Source organism: Choloepus didactylus, chromosome 9, assembly GCF_015220235.1.
Source record: "Choloepus didactylus isolate mChoDid1 chromosome 9, mChoDid1.pri, whole genome shotgun sequence".
Lineage (NCBI taxonomy): Eukaryota > Metazoa > Chordata > Mammalia > Pilosa > Megalonychidae > Choloepus > Choloepus didactylus.
Window position 1 is genome coordinate 95,666,535 of NC_051315.1, and position 18,656 is coordinate 95,685,190.

Consider the following 18,656-nt stretch of genomic DNA (forward strand, 5'->3'; position numbering starts at 1 on the left):
CATCCTCCCACTTAATGGGTCTTATGGCTTGAAGAGAAGTAGAGGTGCCAGTGGCTCCCACTACCGAGGGACCATCAAGAACCATGCACATGGTGGCATATTGAGCGGGCATGCAAGAGATTTCTGCCCCTGAATCGAGCGTGCCTGTGTACCATTGCCCCTCTATTTTTAACTTACGAGTAGGTTTTTCTGGAGTGAGGGGGACTGTCCAGAGAAGCGTTTTATTGTTGGAGCATTGATTAGTTTTATTGGAACCGGCCGGCACGCTGCCTCTTAGGGGCGGGGCTGAGGCTTGCCCCGCTTGGAGTTTAAAGCCTGCTCAGTGCTTTGGTGTTGACTACCGCCAGGGCACCAGGGATAGCAGAATTTTTTTTAAATCTTTCTCGTTAAGGTCTCTGTGGCTGCTTTTGCAATCGCGCGCCCAGTGATAACCACGTTGGCAGCGCGGGCATGGAGTGGGAGGGGGGGCGCCCATTGCGTTGCATGGGAGGCGGGCGTTTGACCTCCGTATTGGGGCATTCCCTGGCAAAATGACCGCTTTGCCCGCATTTAAAGCAGCCGGTGGTGGCGGCCAAGGCGGCAGTGACGGCGCCAGAGACAGCCTGGGCTAGGGACGTGGCAGCTGGATTAAAGGCGCTGCAGGCGAGAACCCAGTCATCTATCCTTTTTTCCCGCAAGGGAAGAATGGCTTGCTTACAGGGGGGGTTAGCTCCTTCTAGAATGAGTTCGCGGGTGAGCGCTAACTGGGCTTGGGGGTCGGTAACTTTTCTAGCACAGGCCTCTTCAACCCTGGAAACGAAGGTGGCAAAAGGTTCGTTTGGCTCCTGGAGGAGCTTGGTAAATTTGTCAGGTCGACGGGCAGAGCAATTGGCAAACGCGCGTAAGGCGATGCCTCTGAGGACAGTCCAGAAGGTGGCAGGGACATTAATATAAGCAGACGCATTTAGAAATGCTCCAGTGCCCAAATAGGCTTCAGGGGGATGATAGACTCCAAGGGCTGCGTCTTGCTCACTTTGCTGAGCTGCTTCTGCCTGGAAGTGAGCACGCCAGTCAACAAACTGACCGGGGTTAAGAATGGAACGGGCAAGCGAGGCCCAGTCTTGGGGGATGCAATAGTCCATGCCGAGATCCTGCAGTATTTGGGAAGCGTATGGGCTACCTAACCCGTCCTCCCTGACGGCCCTGCGAAGCTGCTTGATAGTATCTGAGTCAATGGGATACCAGTCATACGGTTTCTGTGGGGTGGGGGCAAGGTTAAGAGGAAAGCAGCGAAAAGCACGAGAGAAAGGAGGACGCGCTTGCAGAGGGCTTGGCGCGGGAGTGGGGGTAGGGGGAGCGTTGCCCCAAGAGTTGCCTTGAGGTGTAGAAGGCAGCCAGGGGTTGTTAGTCGGCGGGGTGGAAGGAGCGGCGGCAGCTGCCGGTAGCGGCTCCGAGGGGGAGCTCGCCGAAGGGGGAGGTGGGAGTGGGAGGCCCCAAGCGTCGCAAGATGGCGGCGCGGTGGGCGTGGCTAAGACACAAGATGGTGGATCAGCCCCGCCCTGTGAAAGGGCGGGGTTCAAGGCATAAGATGGTGGACTAACTCCGCCCTGTGGAAGGGCGGGGTAACGCATATGCGGTTTCCGGCTCAGCTTAGGGCTGATGTCATCGCCGGAGCATTTCCTCCCCTCGATGGAAGAAGAAGGAGGAAGTTCGCCATCTTGGCGTGGCGCAGTGTTATTTTGCTTTTTGGGAGTCACCTCGAGCGCGTTGTTAATCTGCTCGACTAAGGACTCCGTGTCCGAGTCATGATTTGAATTAGTATCGCTATCTGAATCTGTTGGCTGGGTTGATAGGGCCTCCTTGGATTTAACGGGGCCTCGATCAGGGGGGAGGGAGCCTTGAAGGCAGGAGCGGATGGTTATCAAAGTGGGGAGCAAGCCGGGAGGGAAGCGCTTGCTCTCATGTTCCATGGCGTTGGTGACCCGATCAATAAGGCGATCATAAGTAACAGGGTCCCAAAGATGGCAAGTGGTGAGCCATGGGTTAAAGGGCAGCAGGAGGTCCCAGTATACTTGAAGCTGCCGGACAGACACTTTACAGCGATGAGTGTCTAGGAGACCCGCTAGAGCACAAACTTGAGGTGCCTGGCACGTAGATAGACGATTACCCATAGCTGAGGGGGGAGGAGGGGGGGGTTGTTTACCGAGCAGAGAGAATGAGATAAACTGTGGCCGCAAGGCCGAAGGAGACGGCGAGAGCGGAAAGCAGTGCCCTCTGGCAACGGGAGTAGTCGGGGGGGGGGGCGGTTGCAAAGAGGCACACGGCACCAAATGAGGAAATAAAGATACAAAGAACTACAGCAAAGTAATGGAGGGGAAGAGGGAGAGCGTTAGGAGGAACGGGGGTCATAGAAGCGCGCATACAAGAGGACGAAGAGAGCGTGGGGGAAGGGAGGCGCGGCTTCGGAGCAGTGAACCTCCCACGGCTCCGGAAGCGGCGAAGGAGAGGCGGCCCTTACCTTGCAGGCGAGGAAACGGGAAGCTGGAGAGGCGTCCGGGCGAGCGGGCGACCTGCCGAACTGTTGTGTGGAGACACTCCCTCACACGGGGCACCAGTTGCGGTCGCGGTTACTGCTTCTAGGGGGAGGGGCGGCCGGTAGCTGAGCCCTCAGCTCTCGGGGCTGCTTAAAGGGTACCGGCGGCGGGAGCTCTTTCCCGGAGGCGAGGGCGAGGCGGAGGACTTGGCCGGGTCCTCGGCGGGAGGCGTGCAAGGTGTGGAGGGCGGCGATAAGGACAAGACACTCTTCATCCAGTAGGAGTATGCGCCAAAGAGATTTATTCAGGGGTGATTACAGGTTATATAGGCTGGTAAAAAGGGCAGGGCTGGAAAGGAGGTGAAGCAGCCTTAAATGGCAATACTGAAGGGATAGGGGCTAGGATTGGTTCTGAGAGAACGCAGGAGCCGTTGCAGCGGGGCGGGGGTTGTTCTGGCCACGGTGCATGCGCGCTGGCGGTGGCAGGAGTGGCCTTGGCACAAGGGAGTGTGTGGGTAAGATAAGGAAGTGGGGAAAGGGCAGTTGGGAGAAAGGCGGTTTCCTCCGGCAAGCCTCCCCTGCCAGTGGCATTTTGGGTGAGGAAAAGGGAGCTGCCTTGACCTCGCTCCCCAGGCTCGGGGGGGCTGCAGAGGGCACTCACGCCCGTACCTACTACCCTCCCCAGGGGGTGATCAGGTCCCCTGGCCCAGGCCTGGCAAGCCGAGGTACAAGCTCAGTCACCCGCACTTTCACATCCCCCTTTTGGTCAAGAAGATGTTCTCCATCCCACGATGCAGGGTCTAGATTCCTCCCCGGGAGTCATATTCCATGTTGCCAGGGAGATTTATTCCCCTGGGTGTCAGATCCCATGTAGGGCAGAGGGCAGTGATTTCACCTGCCAAGTTGGCTTAGCTAGAGAGAGAGGGCCACATCTGAGCAACAAAGAGGCATTCGGGAGGAGGCTCTTAGGCACAATTATAGGCAGGCCTAGCCCTGAGAGAAGCTTTTTAAATTTAAATTTCAGGTGTTCCTTATCTTACAATTTTTAAAAAAAACTTTAATTTTTTTTTTTTGCACTCCTCTTTTGAGCTTTTAACTGGAAAAGCATGGCTTGTACTGTTCAACCTTCTGAGTCATCACTTTAACAACTTCCAAATTGTGTACAGTCATTATTTTCTCCAGTTGTCTATTTGTGAGACATTATTCAACTATCACTGTCCTAGTTCTTTTTTTTAACTTTTTATTTTGAAATAATTTCAAGCTTACAAGACAGTTGCAAAATTAATACAAACCCCATGGAGAAAACTTCCACATGCTCCACACCTCCAGATACCCAGTTCTACCACTAGTTTTATTTTCAGGTACTAAATGATACAGCTATTATTTGATTGATAAATTCCTTTAAATAACAGTTGACTTGCACTTCAGTTATTTAAAGTAAATTTAGATGTAAAATAGAAAACTGTCCCTTTCCAGATGGGAGCTTGACAGCTATATAAAACCTAAGGTTTTGGTGTGTACCTTAGTTGAATAAAAGCACAACGTTACCACCTTTTACAAGCATCCGACATAACATGGTTATGCATCCTTTAGATTAACCTCACCAGATGAATCTTGCCTATCCATTTTTAATATTGTCCTTAGATTTTGATCACATCTAGTCTAACTTTGAAATTCTATTTACAATGTAATATGTTTTCAATGAAAAACCATAAAGTGACATCCAATTGTTTCATGGTTAGAAAGATAATTTTAAAATAATTTTAAAATAAACAATTTCAAAATATATATATATTGTAATTGTAAACAAAGTTATGTTTATTTTAGATATTGTGATAATTGTAAAGCCATATTTTGCATTAAAAAAGAAAGTGGAGGCAAAATAAAGCCATTTTACAGGTGAACTCACTGCCCTCCCCCCTATGTGGGACCTGACTCTCAGAGGTGTAAATCTCCCTGGCAATGCAGGATATGACTCCGGGGGATGAATCTGGACCCGGCATTGTGGATAGAGAACATCTTCTTGACCAAAATGGGGATGCAAAATGAAACAAGATAAAGTTTCACTGGCTGAGAGATTTCAAATGGAGTCAAAAAGTCACTGTGGTGGGCATTCTTATGTACTATATAGATATCCCTTTTTAGGTTTTAGTGTATTGAAATAGCTAGAAGGAAACACCTGAAACTATCAAACTCCTACCCAATAGCCTTGACTCTTGAAAATGATTGTATAACTGTAGCCTACAAGAGGTGACAGTGTGATTGTGAAAACCTTGAGGATCACACTTCCTGTATCCAGTGTACGGATGGATGAGTAGAAAAATGGGGACAAAAACTAAATGAAAAATAGGGTGGGATTGAGGGGATGATTGGGGTGTTCTTTTTTACTTTTATTTTTTATTCTTATTTTTATTCTTTCTGGTGTAAGGAAAATGTTCAAAAATAGATTAGAGTGATGAATGCACAACTATATGATAGTACGGTGAAAGGTTGTACACCTTGGATAATTGTATGGTATGTGAATATACCTCAATAAAACTGAATTTTCTTTAGATATATTCACATACCATACAATTAGGAAGGAAGGAAGGAGGGAAGGAAGACAGGGAGGAAGGGAGGGAGGGAGGAACGGAGGAAGGAAGGTGTTTTAGATTACAAAAAGGTGAATAAAATAAGAGGAAATATTAAAGGGCCTTCTTCAAACCCAAATGGAAGCAGAGAACTGCAGGAAGGAAATACGTAAGGAGATATGAATGAATGGTAATTATTCAAAATAATAATAATATGTTATAGGGTTAAAACATTTATAGAAATAGAGTATACAGCCATAACACAGAAGGTAAGAGGGAATTAGATGGAGTTACACTATTTTAAGTTTCTATCATTGTTTCTGAAGTGGTAAAAGTATTAATTTAAGATAGACTAGGATGCACTAACAAATAAAAAAGAATGTATAATAAAAAAGCTGACAGGATAATAAATGGAAACTTTTTTTGACTCATTTGTTTTTATTGTCGCTAAGGCTTCTAACAATAATATTATTTCCGTCATGTTACCCATTGTCTATTTGAAGGAGCCAAGTTAGGAAATCTGATTTCTAGTATCAGCTGTAATACTTACTAGCTATATTATCATGGGGGCAACCTAATTAATCTCTTTGGGCCCCAGATTCCACATCTGTAAAGCAAAGGGTTTGGAACTGATTATCTTAAATGCTGCCTCTAGGTCTTAAAAGTCATTTATTTTTATTGTTAGGCACATTATTTAAATTATAAGAATAAATTTCTATTGATAAGGAAAAAAAATTTTTTTTGAAATTCAATCTCTCAGTCAATAGTTATACTGTTAATATTTTGCAGTATTTTCTTGTGGTCTTTTTTTTTTTATGCTGTGTGTGTGTGTGTTTAAACAAATGTGTTCTTACGCTATATATGATATTTTATCCTATTCTTCTCACCTCATTGTTAGCATTTCCTTATGTCATTAAATTGATTAACTTTTTGCTATACATCTTTCTTGTATTGTTGAGCCAAAATAGGACAATTTCATTTGCTGCTTCCTTTTTAACTTAAAATATATTGTGGACATTTTTACATACCATTAAATGGCTACGCAGTATTCTGTTGTGTTGTGATCATAAACATCTTTAAATAAATTTATTTCCCTTATGGACCTAATTTGCTAGATTTTTTTCTTTATGTTAAGTAATATTGGACATCCATATCTTTGTGCTTTTATTTTTGTGCTTATCCAGAGTGACTTCCCTAGAATAAATGGAATTACAAATTATGACAAATACAGTTGTTTTAGTCGTCTGGGCTGCCAAAATGCAATATACCAGAAATGTGCTGGCTTTTGACAGTGGGGATTTATTAGTTTACAAGCTTACAGTTCTGTGGCTGTGTAAATGTCAAAACCCAGACATCATCAAGATGATACCTTCTTCCTGAAGACAGGCTGCCAGCCATCCTGGACTCCTCTGTCACATGTCAAGGCACATGGCTGTTGTCTGCTGCCTTCCAGCTTCTGGTTTCAGTGACTTCCTCTCTGTGTGGCTTTCTCTCTCAGCTTCTGTGTCTTTTTCTCTGTTTCATTCTCTTATAAAGGACTCCAGTAAGAGGATTAAGACCCAGCCTAAATGAGGTGGGCCACATCTTAAGTTAATAGCTTACTCACCACAAGATCCTGCTTACGGTGGGTCCACATCCACAGGAATGGATTAATAACTTTAAGAACATACTTTTCTGGGGTCCATAAAGCCTGCCAACCATCACAACAGTTACATTGTCCTTAGACAAGCTCTACCACTTTATAGTCCCACCAACATTTTCTGTGTAAATTTAATAATAGCTTTTGTAGGAAAACCTAAGTTAAGAATATCCTTGTATACTTGAACTTCAAAACTGTCAAACTGATGTTTAAATATCATGGAGCTGTCAGGACTTCCTCAGTTTTCTCAGCACGGTTTTGTTTTAAATTCTTGATAACACTATCCCAAATCATGGTTTTACAATTCTGGTAATAATTATAATAACAGTTATAACATGTTGTTTCTTTCTATTTATTGAGAGCCTGCTATTTTTTACTGGCCTGCTATGTTTTTACTGGCACTGTATAAACCACTTTAAATCTTAATCTTTATGATGATGACTATTGTCACCTTCAGTTTAGAGGTGAGAGCAATGTGCCCCAAAGAGTTAAGAAGCTAAGATTTGTCCCTGGGCTGAACTCCAAAGTTTATATTCTTAACTATTTACTGCTGTACTGCCTTTCTCTAAAATTGTTTGATCTATTTCTTTAAGTCTTTTCAATGTAATTCAGTGTTGATTTGTTTGCAACAAATTAATGCTTACTTTTTAGTTCCTAGTAGATAAATATCAGTATGATTTAAATAAGTCGGTCTAACCACTTGTCTCTTTGAAAATTATAAAACTTTAATTTTAGAGCTTCAAATTATATCTTGGTAGAAACTACTATTAAAGCATATTTTATCCTGAAAACTGGAAAAAGATAAGTATATTAATTCATTTGCTAGCTAGGATGCAATTCAGATAGCAGCAATCCAAATGATGAAACTTTCATCATGGGAGATTTGCTCCCATAGATTTCTTTTGTCTCTGGCATTTCCTTTTGGGCCATGGATAGCCGTAGAGAATGTAGTTACTCTATTTCCTTTAAACTTGAGTCTCATTGCAGATGTCTTATAAATAAAAAGATCCCAAATAAGAGGTTAATAATTCTGAGTTTCAAAATCCTGTGTTGAATGAGACCAAGGGAAGACATGTCTATTTGGTACAGGGTCTATATTTTCTAAACAGTACAACTCTACAGTCGGTTTGTTCATACACCACAATTACATGGAACTTTGAATAGGAAGTGAGATACGGTAGGTTAGTATAAGCTAGAGTGAAATAGTGACACATCCCAAAGTAATTTGGGCAGATAATAAAGAATATATTTACAGCTTCCCCACCCCACCCCCCCAGTCCCGAGGAGCTGGGGGAAGGTGCAGAAGTGTTGGACTTCCTCACCTGGACTGGTGTTGATGTTGTCACAAACATTGGGACTGGCAGTTTGATGTGCTGAGCCCTTGATCATGGGACTTGCCCTTATGAAGCTCATTACTGCAAAGGAGAGGCTAAACTTGCATATAATTGTGCCTAAGAATCTCCCCCTGAGTACCTCTTTGTTGCTCAGATGTGGCCCTCTCTCTCTCTAACTGAGCCACCTCCACAGGTGAACTCACTGCTCTCCCCGCTACGTGGGACCCGACTCCCAGGGGTGTAAATCTCCCTGGCAATGCAGGATATGACTCCCGGGGATGAATCTGGACCCGGCATTGTGGAACTGAGAGTATCTTCTTGACCGAAAGGGGGATGCAAAATGAGATGAAATAGTTTCAGTGGCTGAGAGATTTCAAATGGAGTTGAGAGGTCACTCTGGTGGACATTCTTAATGCACTATATAGATAATACCTCTTAGAGTTTTAATGTATTGAAATAGCTAGAAGTAAATACCTGAAACTACCAAACTTCAACCCAGCAGTCTGGACTCCTGAAGACAGTTATATAATAATGTAGATTACAAGGGGTGACAGTGTGATTGTGAAAACCTTGTGGATCACACCCCCTTTATCTAGTGTATGGATGGATGAGTAGAAAAATGGGGATAAAAATTAAATGACAAATAGGGTGGGATGGGATGGTTTGGGTGTTCTTTTTTCACTTTTATTTTTTGTTCTGATTCTTTCTGATGTAAGGAAAATGTTCAGAAATAGATTGTGGTGATGAATGCGTAACTATATGATCATGCTGTGAACAGTTGATTGTAGACCATGGATGATTGTATGGTATGTGAATATATTTCAATAAAACTGAACTTAAAAAAAAAAAAATCCTGTGTTGAGTCACTTTCAGATTTTGACATTCTTTATATGTTTATTGTTCATTAGGTGTTGATTATTATGCTAATAATCTTACTTCATCAAAGAAAATGATTCTAATGGAATAAAAAAAGCTGGCGGTTACCAGCTTCTTTCTCATACTGAATGATTTTATTGGGTTAATTTTTCAAAATTATGGCATTGGAATTTAAATGTACCTGTAAATATATGATTCAATGCTATTATTTACTGCTGTTTCTTTCAGGAGTTTTTTGTGGAGCCGTTTAATCGAAAAGCACGCCAAGAGAGCTTAAGGTACAATAATATGCTTAGACAACTTAGCAGTCAGCAATTAGCCACTCTGAGATGCTGGAAAGCAATACAGGTGTATCTAACATGTGAAAGGGGACCTTGGGCCAAAAGGTGGGAATATTTAATTTATTAATTGCTCTTTTTTCTTTAAAGTTGTTTATAAATGAATGCTTTTAATTAATTTCTCTGTCTTTTTGTGAATTACAGGTCTGAGATCTTTAGAGGTTTGCATGTATATGTTTTTCATCATGCAGTATTTCCCTTCTTTTACACTATGGTAAACTGTTTATTGGACTTTAGACTCTTAGTAAATCTTAAACAAGTTTACTTCTGGCTTCCTGACACTACCACTTAGAGCTAGAATTAGTGGTACTCTTGTTCGAATATTTTACAATTAAATTAATTCATAATGTCACTTTCACTGAATTATTCATTTTATATAATTTTATATAGTCCTTTTGTTTCTCGTGGTGAAATACACATAGAATTTACCATTTTAGACATTTTAGGTTGTAAATTCAGTGGTATTAAGTAAGTATTAGGCAACCATCACCACTGTCCAGCTCCAGATCTTTTTTATTACCCAAGAAATCCCATACCCGTTAAGCAGTCATACCCATTTCCTGCTACTCCCAGCTGCTGGCAACCCCCAATCTGCTTTCTTTCTTTATGGACTTTTATATTCTAGATATTTCATATAAATAGAATCATACATTATATAATCTTTATTTCTGTCTTCTTTTACTTAGCATAATTTTTAATGATTTTCATAGCTTGATATTGTAGCACCAATCAGTACTTATTTTTATGGCTGAATAATAGTCCATTGAATGTGTGTACAATTTATTTATCCATTCATCTATTGATGGGCATTTGAGTTGTTTCTTTCTTTTGGCTATTGTGAATAGTGGTGCTATGAACATTTATGTAAGAGTGTTTGGGTGGCTGTTTTTTTTAATTCTTTGAGGTGGGTACACAGGACTGTAATTGGTGGGTCATATGTCTATGGTCAACTTACTGAAGAACCGCTAAAGTGTTTTCCACAGTGGATGTATCATTTTGCATTCCCACAAGCAATTATGAGAGTTCTAATTTCTCTACATCCTCACAAATACCTGTCATTTTCCTTTAAAAAAAAAAAATTATAGTTATACTAGTGGATGTGAAGTGATATCTCATCATGATTTTAATTTGCATTTCCCTAATAACTAATGTTGTTGCACATCCTTTCATGTCCTTGTTGGTCATTTGTATATCCTTTTTAGAGAAATGTCTATTCAAGTCCTTTGCCTATTTTTTAATTGGATTTTTTTTTCTTGTTGTTGAGTTGTAAGAGTTCTTTATATATTCTGGATAAAGCCCCTTATCAGAGACATGATTTGCAAATATTTTCTCCCCTTGAATAGCTGTCTTTTTACTTTCTTAATAATGTCCTTTGAGGCACAAAAGTTTTTGATTTTGATGAAGTCCAGTTTATCTGTCTTTTTTTTTTTTTGGTTGCTTGTCCTTTTTATGTCGTGTCTAAGAAATCATTGCCAAATCCAAGGTCATGAAGATTTACTCTTGTTTTCTTCTAAGAGCTTTATAGTTTTAATTCTTATATTTAGATTTTTGATCAATTTGAAACTATATTATCTACATGTATAGTAAAATTATTTTATTTTAAAAATATATTTTTAAAGTATAAATTCATTGATATAACTAGTTAACAACTTCCATTTATCAGTGAAGGAGTAAAAGGTATCGAGCTATAAATCTGAGAATCTAGTTTAAGGTCTTATTTCTACTACTTAGAAATCACATGGCATTTTGAGTACACAGTTTAGATTCTTTTAGCTTTAGCTCCTTATCCATAAACTACAGCTCTGTATACTCACTTCAGTTTTCTCTCAGGGTTGTTTGGGTCAAATGAGATAATAAATGTGAAAGTTTTTATAAAACGGTTCTAAACAAACATAAAATACCTGATACTTTCTACATTATTTCAATCAACTAATGTGTCGTAACTTTAAGCTAAATAGTTTTACTCTTTACTTATGAATATTCATAGGAAACAGAATCCAATTCACTGGAAACTAGCTAATGTAGAAAATTATTCGCGCATGAGACTTAAATTGGTGCCAAATTATAACTTCAAGACCCATGAGGAAGCTAGTGCTTTGAGAGATAATCTAGGTGAGTTCTAATGACTGTTTTATTGTTGAAGATTGTGAAGATGTTGGTAGAATTGGTTATTATTTTATTATGTTGAAATTGTTTACTTTTGAAGGGTAACATTTTACAGTTGATATATAACTGTTTGTATATAATCAGTGCTATTACATTTGGCCTAAATCAGGATGACTGCATATTTGAATTGAATATAATTTTTCAAAGAAAACAATTTTGAAATTATAAAACTTTACTTTATATGAAATACTGGGTCTCTTGCACCCATTACGGTACAGTGAATATCTGTCTCCCTTACCTTTTCGTTTTCTGAGGCTAATGTTAATGTTAGATATAATTAGAATTCTTAGCAACTCTTTAGGCCTTACTCTTATAACCTGTTCTTCTTATTGAACTCTGGACCCTTAGTGTCTTAGATGAGCCATTGTCTTTTCTAGAATAAATTCTTTTAAAAATACATTGCCTAGTGTTCCGGGTTGCTAATGCTGCCGTTATGCAAAATACCAGAAATGGATTGGTTTTTATAAAGGGGGTTTATTTGGTTCCAAATTTGTGGTCCAAAGGTCATGAAAATGTCCAAATTAAGACATCAACACGAGTGAATGAGGTGGAAAGGGGAAGCTCAGAGTCATATATGTCACCAGAAGGAAAGTTGGAGGTCAAAAGATGGGAATGTATAAAACTGAATCCTGTGGTGGGCAATGTCCATGATCAACTGTACAAATACTAGAAATCACTTCCATGAACCAGAACAAATGTATGACAATACAATTAGAAGTTAATAATAGAGAGGCATATAGGGAAGAACTATATACCTATTACAAACTATATACTACAGTTAGTAGTATTTCAACATTTTTTCATAAACAGTAACAAATGTACTGTATCAATACTACGAGTCAACAATTGAGGGGGGTTGGTTAGGGATAGGGGAGGATTAGAGTTTCCTTTTCTTTTTTTCTTTTTTCATGTTTCACTTTATTTCTTGTCTGGAGTAATGAAAAGTTTCTAAAAATTGAACAAAAATTAAGTGTGATGGATGCACAGCTGTATGAGGGTACCCAGGGGCAAGTGATTGTACACTTTGGATCTTTGGATAATTGTATGGTATCTGAACAATCTCAATAAAAATGGAAAAAAAAAAAAAAAAAAAAAGACATCAACACGAGTATACCTTTATGGAAGGAAGGTCAATAGTGTCCGGAAAACCTCTGTTAGCTGGGAAGGCACATGACTGGCATCTGCTATCCTGGGTTGTGTTCCAGCTCTTCTCTAAGCTCCTGTGCTTTCTTCAAAATGTTGCTCTTGGGGCATTTTGTCCTTTCTTAGCTTCTCTGGAGCAAATACTGGGCTAGCATTTCCAAAGGGTCAACAAAAGTCTGCTTTCAGCAGCCATCTTCAAAATGTCTCCCTAAGCTACAACAAGTGTCTGGGCCTTGGTGGCTCTTTTTAAAGTGCTCCAGTAAATCAATCAAGACCCACCCTGAATGGCCAAGACCACACCTCCAATTCATTCATAGTTATCACCTATAATTGGGTGGGTCACATCTCCATAGAAACAACTTAATCCAAAGATTCCAACCTAATCAATACTAATACGTCTGCCCCCAAAAGATTGCATTAAAGAACATAGCATTTTGGGGGACATAATGCATCCAAACCAGCACACCTAGCAAGATTTGAAAACCAGTTTTAAGGGCTTTTTGTTGTTCTTGTTGTTTTGTTTTTTTTTTTAACATTTCTGCAACTCTTTAGGAAGCCCTTCCTTTCTAACCATCTGACTTGGCATTTCTATATTTTTTTGAAGAATGGCATGTGCAACACAAAATTTTGATTGTCAGGAGTCATTGGCAATCATAGGTACACTAAACTGCAGTTCTTATACCATAGGTATCTTTATACCTTGTGTTCAATAACTACGTTATAGGTTAAATGAGTAACCATTTATAAATATTCCTTTGCCTTAATATATTGGATACTGTGTTGATGCTATAAAATTACTGAAGAGAGGCATGATGCCTATCATTGAGGGTCTTACAGCCTAAATTAAATCAGACACAGTAAGTAATACACTTACTATGAACATATCTTATATAGGAACAGCAAGTAGTGTTCAGCTTTTCCTTCCTGTATGTACCCTGAGACTATTATACTTTTTCTTCTCCCTGAAAGTTAGCTATCTTTATTACCCAGAAAACATCTTTTGGGTGAATGACTTCAACCTAGAAGCTGTTTAAGTAATTGTGGTCCTTTTTAATTTAATTTTTATTTTTTTTATTTTGCTGAGAAATTCCACCCTAGGAAATTCTCTTTTTCTCACCCTCATTTTATGTCCCTTCTTGATGTCAGTTGTTTGAAGCTCTGAAAAAAATATTATTTCTTTCTTTCTTTTTTTATGTCAGTTTTTCTTTTTTCTTGGTTTTTTACAGTTGCTTCAAGTATAATGTTGACAGTAAAACTGTATGGAAGAAAATTTCATGCATTTCAAAGTATATGAAGTAGTAAAAAGCCAGTGTCACCAATCTTTAAAATCCTTTAAAAGTGCTCTTCAGAATTAACTGCAAAATGTTTTACCTATTCCTTATTTTTGTCTATTTAAGTATTTCATTAGCTGTTAAAATTCACTGTTTTTTTTTTAAATATTATTTTGTTTTGTTTCACTTACCCCAGTACTGCTCTGTAAGTATCCCATTGAAAATATATGGAATAGTGTTTACATTGTAAGCTAACCTCCAAACTTAACCATCATTTGTAATATTTTTAATGGAAAATCCATTATGAATTCCAAACAGCTGATTTGAGAGGAAATATCTTTTGGAAAACACCTACTTGTAAATTAGAGATTTTGAATAGTCAGAAAGTTATCTCATGCATATTGTTTTATCGTTAAAAATATTTGGTTTAAAAAAAAAGTGATTTAAGGCAAGTTTTTGTCCGTACTCTTCATTAGATAAATTCTTTGCTAATTGCCAAAGGCAGTGACTTATTTTCAGTCCTCCCGACTGCTTCCATTGTCTCTGAAACATTTGGTCTGCTTCTCTTGTACCTTGTATTGTAGTTAACAATGTCTCCACATATTAATTGTTCAAATTAGAAACTGTAGTGTTATCCATAAGGCATTACTTATCCCTTTTAATCACCTACACATTATAGTTCTCCAGGCACAATGTCCTGTTGATTCTACCTCTTATATATGTTTTCAATGTTTTTCTCCATTTTCATTCTCTTTTGTACTGCCTTGTCTTGGTTTATTGCTTGCTGTCTTTTTCCAAATTATCAGAATAGTTTTCCACCTAGCCTTCTTGCCTGCACTCCCACCTATCCTCAGTTCATTCACCAATCTTCCATCAGATTTTCAACTTATATCTTACTGCAGTAGTGTCATCCACCTACATAAAGTCAGTTATTCATAGCAGATTATCTAGACTTCTTGCTTTTCAGTTTTTGTTGAATTCTCATGTGCTTTGTTTAAATATTCAACACTAAATTTTTGCTTACATAAGACCAGATGAAAAAACATATTCAATAGAAATGGTTATTTACTTGTTCTATGGAGAGTGTGAGCCAGTATTTCCCAGTGTAGAGGGAAGTGTGATCAAAGCAGATTTACATAGAAATATTCAACTGTACCTTAGGTTGATTGATTTCATAAAGATACCATTTGAGGATTTGGGGGCTGGGACAAAATGTAGCATTAGATTTAGTGACTTTGTCATCTGTATAGTGTTGTTCTTTAGTATGAATTATTTTTTTTTCTCCCAAATGAGGTATCTTTATTCATATTTAAATATGTAAATATTGTCCAGCCCTACCTATAAATTATGTATATTTTTGTATTACTCTTCATATCACTCAGATGATTGAGAGGTGAATGTATAATAATAAAAGCTGCCATTTATTTTATACTGATTGTGTCAGGTACTTCACCTATATTACCTCTCATTTATAGCAACCTTGTAACATCATTCATTTCACAGAGAAGAAGACAGATTCAGAGGAGTCATGTAGCTAATAAATCACAGAACAGAATTTAAATCTAGGTTTGCCACTTCACAGCATGTTCTTTCCATTACACCATCCTAAAAAATGTTTAGTTTAGTCAACTATATTTATTGCATATATATATTATTATCTATTGAATGTCATGTGCTCCAGAAAGGAATACTTCAGTTCTTGGTCTGTGTGTATTGTCTGCCAATTAAAAGACAATTTGTCACCTTACTCTTTCGTAGTATTTCTTTAATAAAAATGTACAGTAAAATAGTTCTATTATATTAATACATTCAGAACAATTCTTCCTTTTCCTTAATTTTCAGCATGCTTTACAGTTAAATATGATCAGAGTACTTTGCTTGTTTCTTAAACATAAATAGTACCATCATTCAAAATAAAACCCATATGTTAAAAACATTTATTTCTTTCACCATCAAACATCAGAGATGACTCTAAATTATGTATAAAAACTTTTCTGTAGTAAATTATTTTTTATCTTAGAAAATTAAGTAGTTTTTAAACTTATATACATGTTAGTTTCTAATCATATAAGTAGCAGTAAAAAATTGCATTAAGGCTATAATATAAATATTTTTTCCTTTGTGTTTAATAGATATTTTGTGTTTTAACAGGTATCCAGCATTCACAGCCTTCCAGTGATTCACTGCTCTTGGAAGTAGTAAAACAAGTAAAAGTTAGTGAAATGGAGGAGGATAAATTTGACCTTTCTGAAGAGGACATGACAGCTAGAGTAAATATGTATGTATAGGCACTTGAAAGAATTAAAAATGGAGCTGTCAAATTGAGGACGATATTTGCTTGAAATTCTTATACTGCATATTTCTAAGGTCCTGCAGTTAATGCTAAGTAAGCTGGTAAGAGTCTATCAGTATTAACTGGTATTACTGAGGAAGATTTCTCTTAGAATTTGGATAACTTGGAACTAGACCTTGAAATTAGAAAATATGTTGAACTGAATGATAAAAAAAATGTCAGATATTTGTGGGATACAGCTAAAGCTGTGTTTAGATTAGAATGTACAACATTAAATGTAAATTCAAGCAAACTAAATGTAAATTCAAAAATAAAACAGAAATCCGTGAAAGAGAAAATAAAACCAAAGGAAAGATCAACGAAAACAAAAGCTGGTTATTTGAAAACAAACAAAAAACATGAACTTCTAGCTGAAATAATCAGTTAAAAAGAAAGACAACATAAATTACAAATATCAGGAATGAAAAGTGAAATATCATTACAAATATTAAAATAATTACAAAGGAATATTGATAAATTTATGTAAATAAGTTTGACCGCCTAAATGAAAAGGACAGATTCCTTGAAAGGAAAATTACCAAAGTCCCCTAAGGAGAAATAGATAACCTGAATAGCCTTCTATTTTAAAATTTTGTATTTGTAATTGAAAAACCTCTTCCAATTAAATATAAAATATATATCCATTTTCTCATCTCTCTTTGTGTTATTTTGTCACATGTATTAGACCTTTATATGTTAAAAGTGCAACAATACAGTTTTATAGTTAATGTTTTATGCAGTTGTTTTTGAAATCAGTTAAGGGAAGAAAAGAGGAAAAATATGCATTTTATACTTTCTTTTATATTTTCCTCCATAATTACCTTACTTGTGTTCTATGTGTGAATTAAAATTACCATGAAGTATCCTTTCCTTTGAGCCTGAAGGACTTCCTTTAGTATTTCTTTTAAGGAAGGTCTGATAGCCTCAAGTTCTCTGTTACCTGGTGAGATCTTTATTTTGCTTTTTTTTTTTCCTACTATTAAAAAAAAACTGATGTATACTCCTCCTAACACAAAATTCAGTATTTCAAAGTGAATTTAATTTTTAGTATATTCACTATGTTTCGCAATATCACCACCATCAATTGTATGGATATACTACATTTTCTTTATACATTCATAAATTAATGGACATTTAGGTTGTTTCCATTTGAGGTTTATTATAAATAATGCTGCTATAAGCATTCATGTACAAGTGTTTACTTGAACACCTGTTTTTTAATTCTGGGAGATATATACTTAGGAGTGGAATTAATTGCACAGCCATATGGGGGTGCTGTTTTTCACTTTTTGAGGAACTGCAAAACTGGCTTCCACAATGACTGCACCATTTTACATTCCACCAACAGTGTTTGAGGGTTTGAATTTATCCAGGCATTCCCCAAGTTTTATAATAATAATAATTATTATTATTATAATTGCCATCTCAGTGGGTATTATATGGTATCTCATTGGGGTTTCATTTGCATTTCCTTAAGGACCAATGATGTTGAGCATCTTTTCAAGTGCTTATTGTCTATTTATATCTTTGGAGAAATGTCAAATTTATCCATTTTTTTAATTGGATTATTTATTATTGAGTTATAAGAGTTCTTTATATATTCTGGATAATAGACCCTTATTAGATATGTAATTTGCAAATATGTTCTACCATTGAATGATTGTCTTTTCAGTTTCTTGATGATGTCCTTTGAGACGCAGAAGGTTTTGTTTTTCGTTTTTTTACATTTCCACCATTTCAGTTATTTCCTTATGTATCATATATACAGAAAGGTGATAACTTTCATAGTACAATTTAACAAGTAGTTATATAGCCGATTTCAAAAAATGTTATGGATTATAGTTCCAAAGTTTCCGTTATTTCCTTATTGTGAAATATATATACAGCGGTGAAAACTTTCAAAGTACAAGTTAACAAGGAGCTATAGAGCAAATTTTCAAAGAATGTTATGGGTTACCGTTCCACCATTTCAGTTATTTCCTTCTAGCTATTCTAATACCCTAGTATCTAAAAAATATATGTATTTCTATAAAGATTCAGTATTTGTAATCCTTTGTTAAATCCTATCTTGTCTGTTGTTGCCCCTTCCTGTCATTAAATAGCTTTCTTTCCAGAACAGACTTCACAGTAACAACTTTTTTTTTTTCCTCTGTGTGTCTTGTAATTTTTTGTTGAAATTTGTATATTTTCAATAATAAATTGTAACCAGTCTGATTTCTGATCCCCTGTATTTTTCTCTTTGAGTTTGCCCAGATTTGGTGTATCGTGTGTGTTTCACCTTCACTGTGTGTGTATGTATGTCTGTTTATGTGTGCTAGTGTTTGGGGTATTTTTTTTTTCCTTAATTGCTTTTACATTTAAGCTTGGCCTCTTAAGGGTTGCTCATGGGTCGGTATACTTTTAGTAGTCAGCCAATGAATGATTAGAGGTTGTATTTAAACCCCTTATTCAGTAAGACTGCCACCTTTTGCTAAT

The 18,656-nt window shown here is 37.5% G+C and overlaps 1 protein-coding gene across 15 annotated transcripts in view; it reads left to right on the forward strand.

The window, feature by feature from the left end:
• Window positions 1–18,656, forward strand: part of NBEAL1 (neurobeachin like 1) — a 281,631-nt gene that overhangs the window by 206,335 nt on the left and 56,640 nt on the right. For all 15 annotated transcript variants that reach the window (XR_005218944.1, XM_037850425.1, XM_037850424.1 and 12 more), the window contains 3 exons: window positions 9,160–9,317; window positions 11,257–11,381; window positions 16,001–16,127. Coding sequence is in view for 14 of the 15 variants with exons in the window: in XM_037850425.1 (XP_037706353.1) it covers window positions 9,160–9,317; window positions 11,257–11,381; window positions 16,001–16,127 (410 nt within the window). In the remaining variant the exon portion in view is untranslated. The remainder of the gene's footprint in view (window positions 1–9,159; window positions 9,318–11,256; window positions 11,382–16,000; window positions 16,128–18,656) is intronic.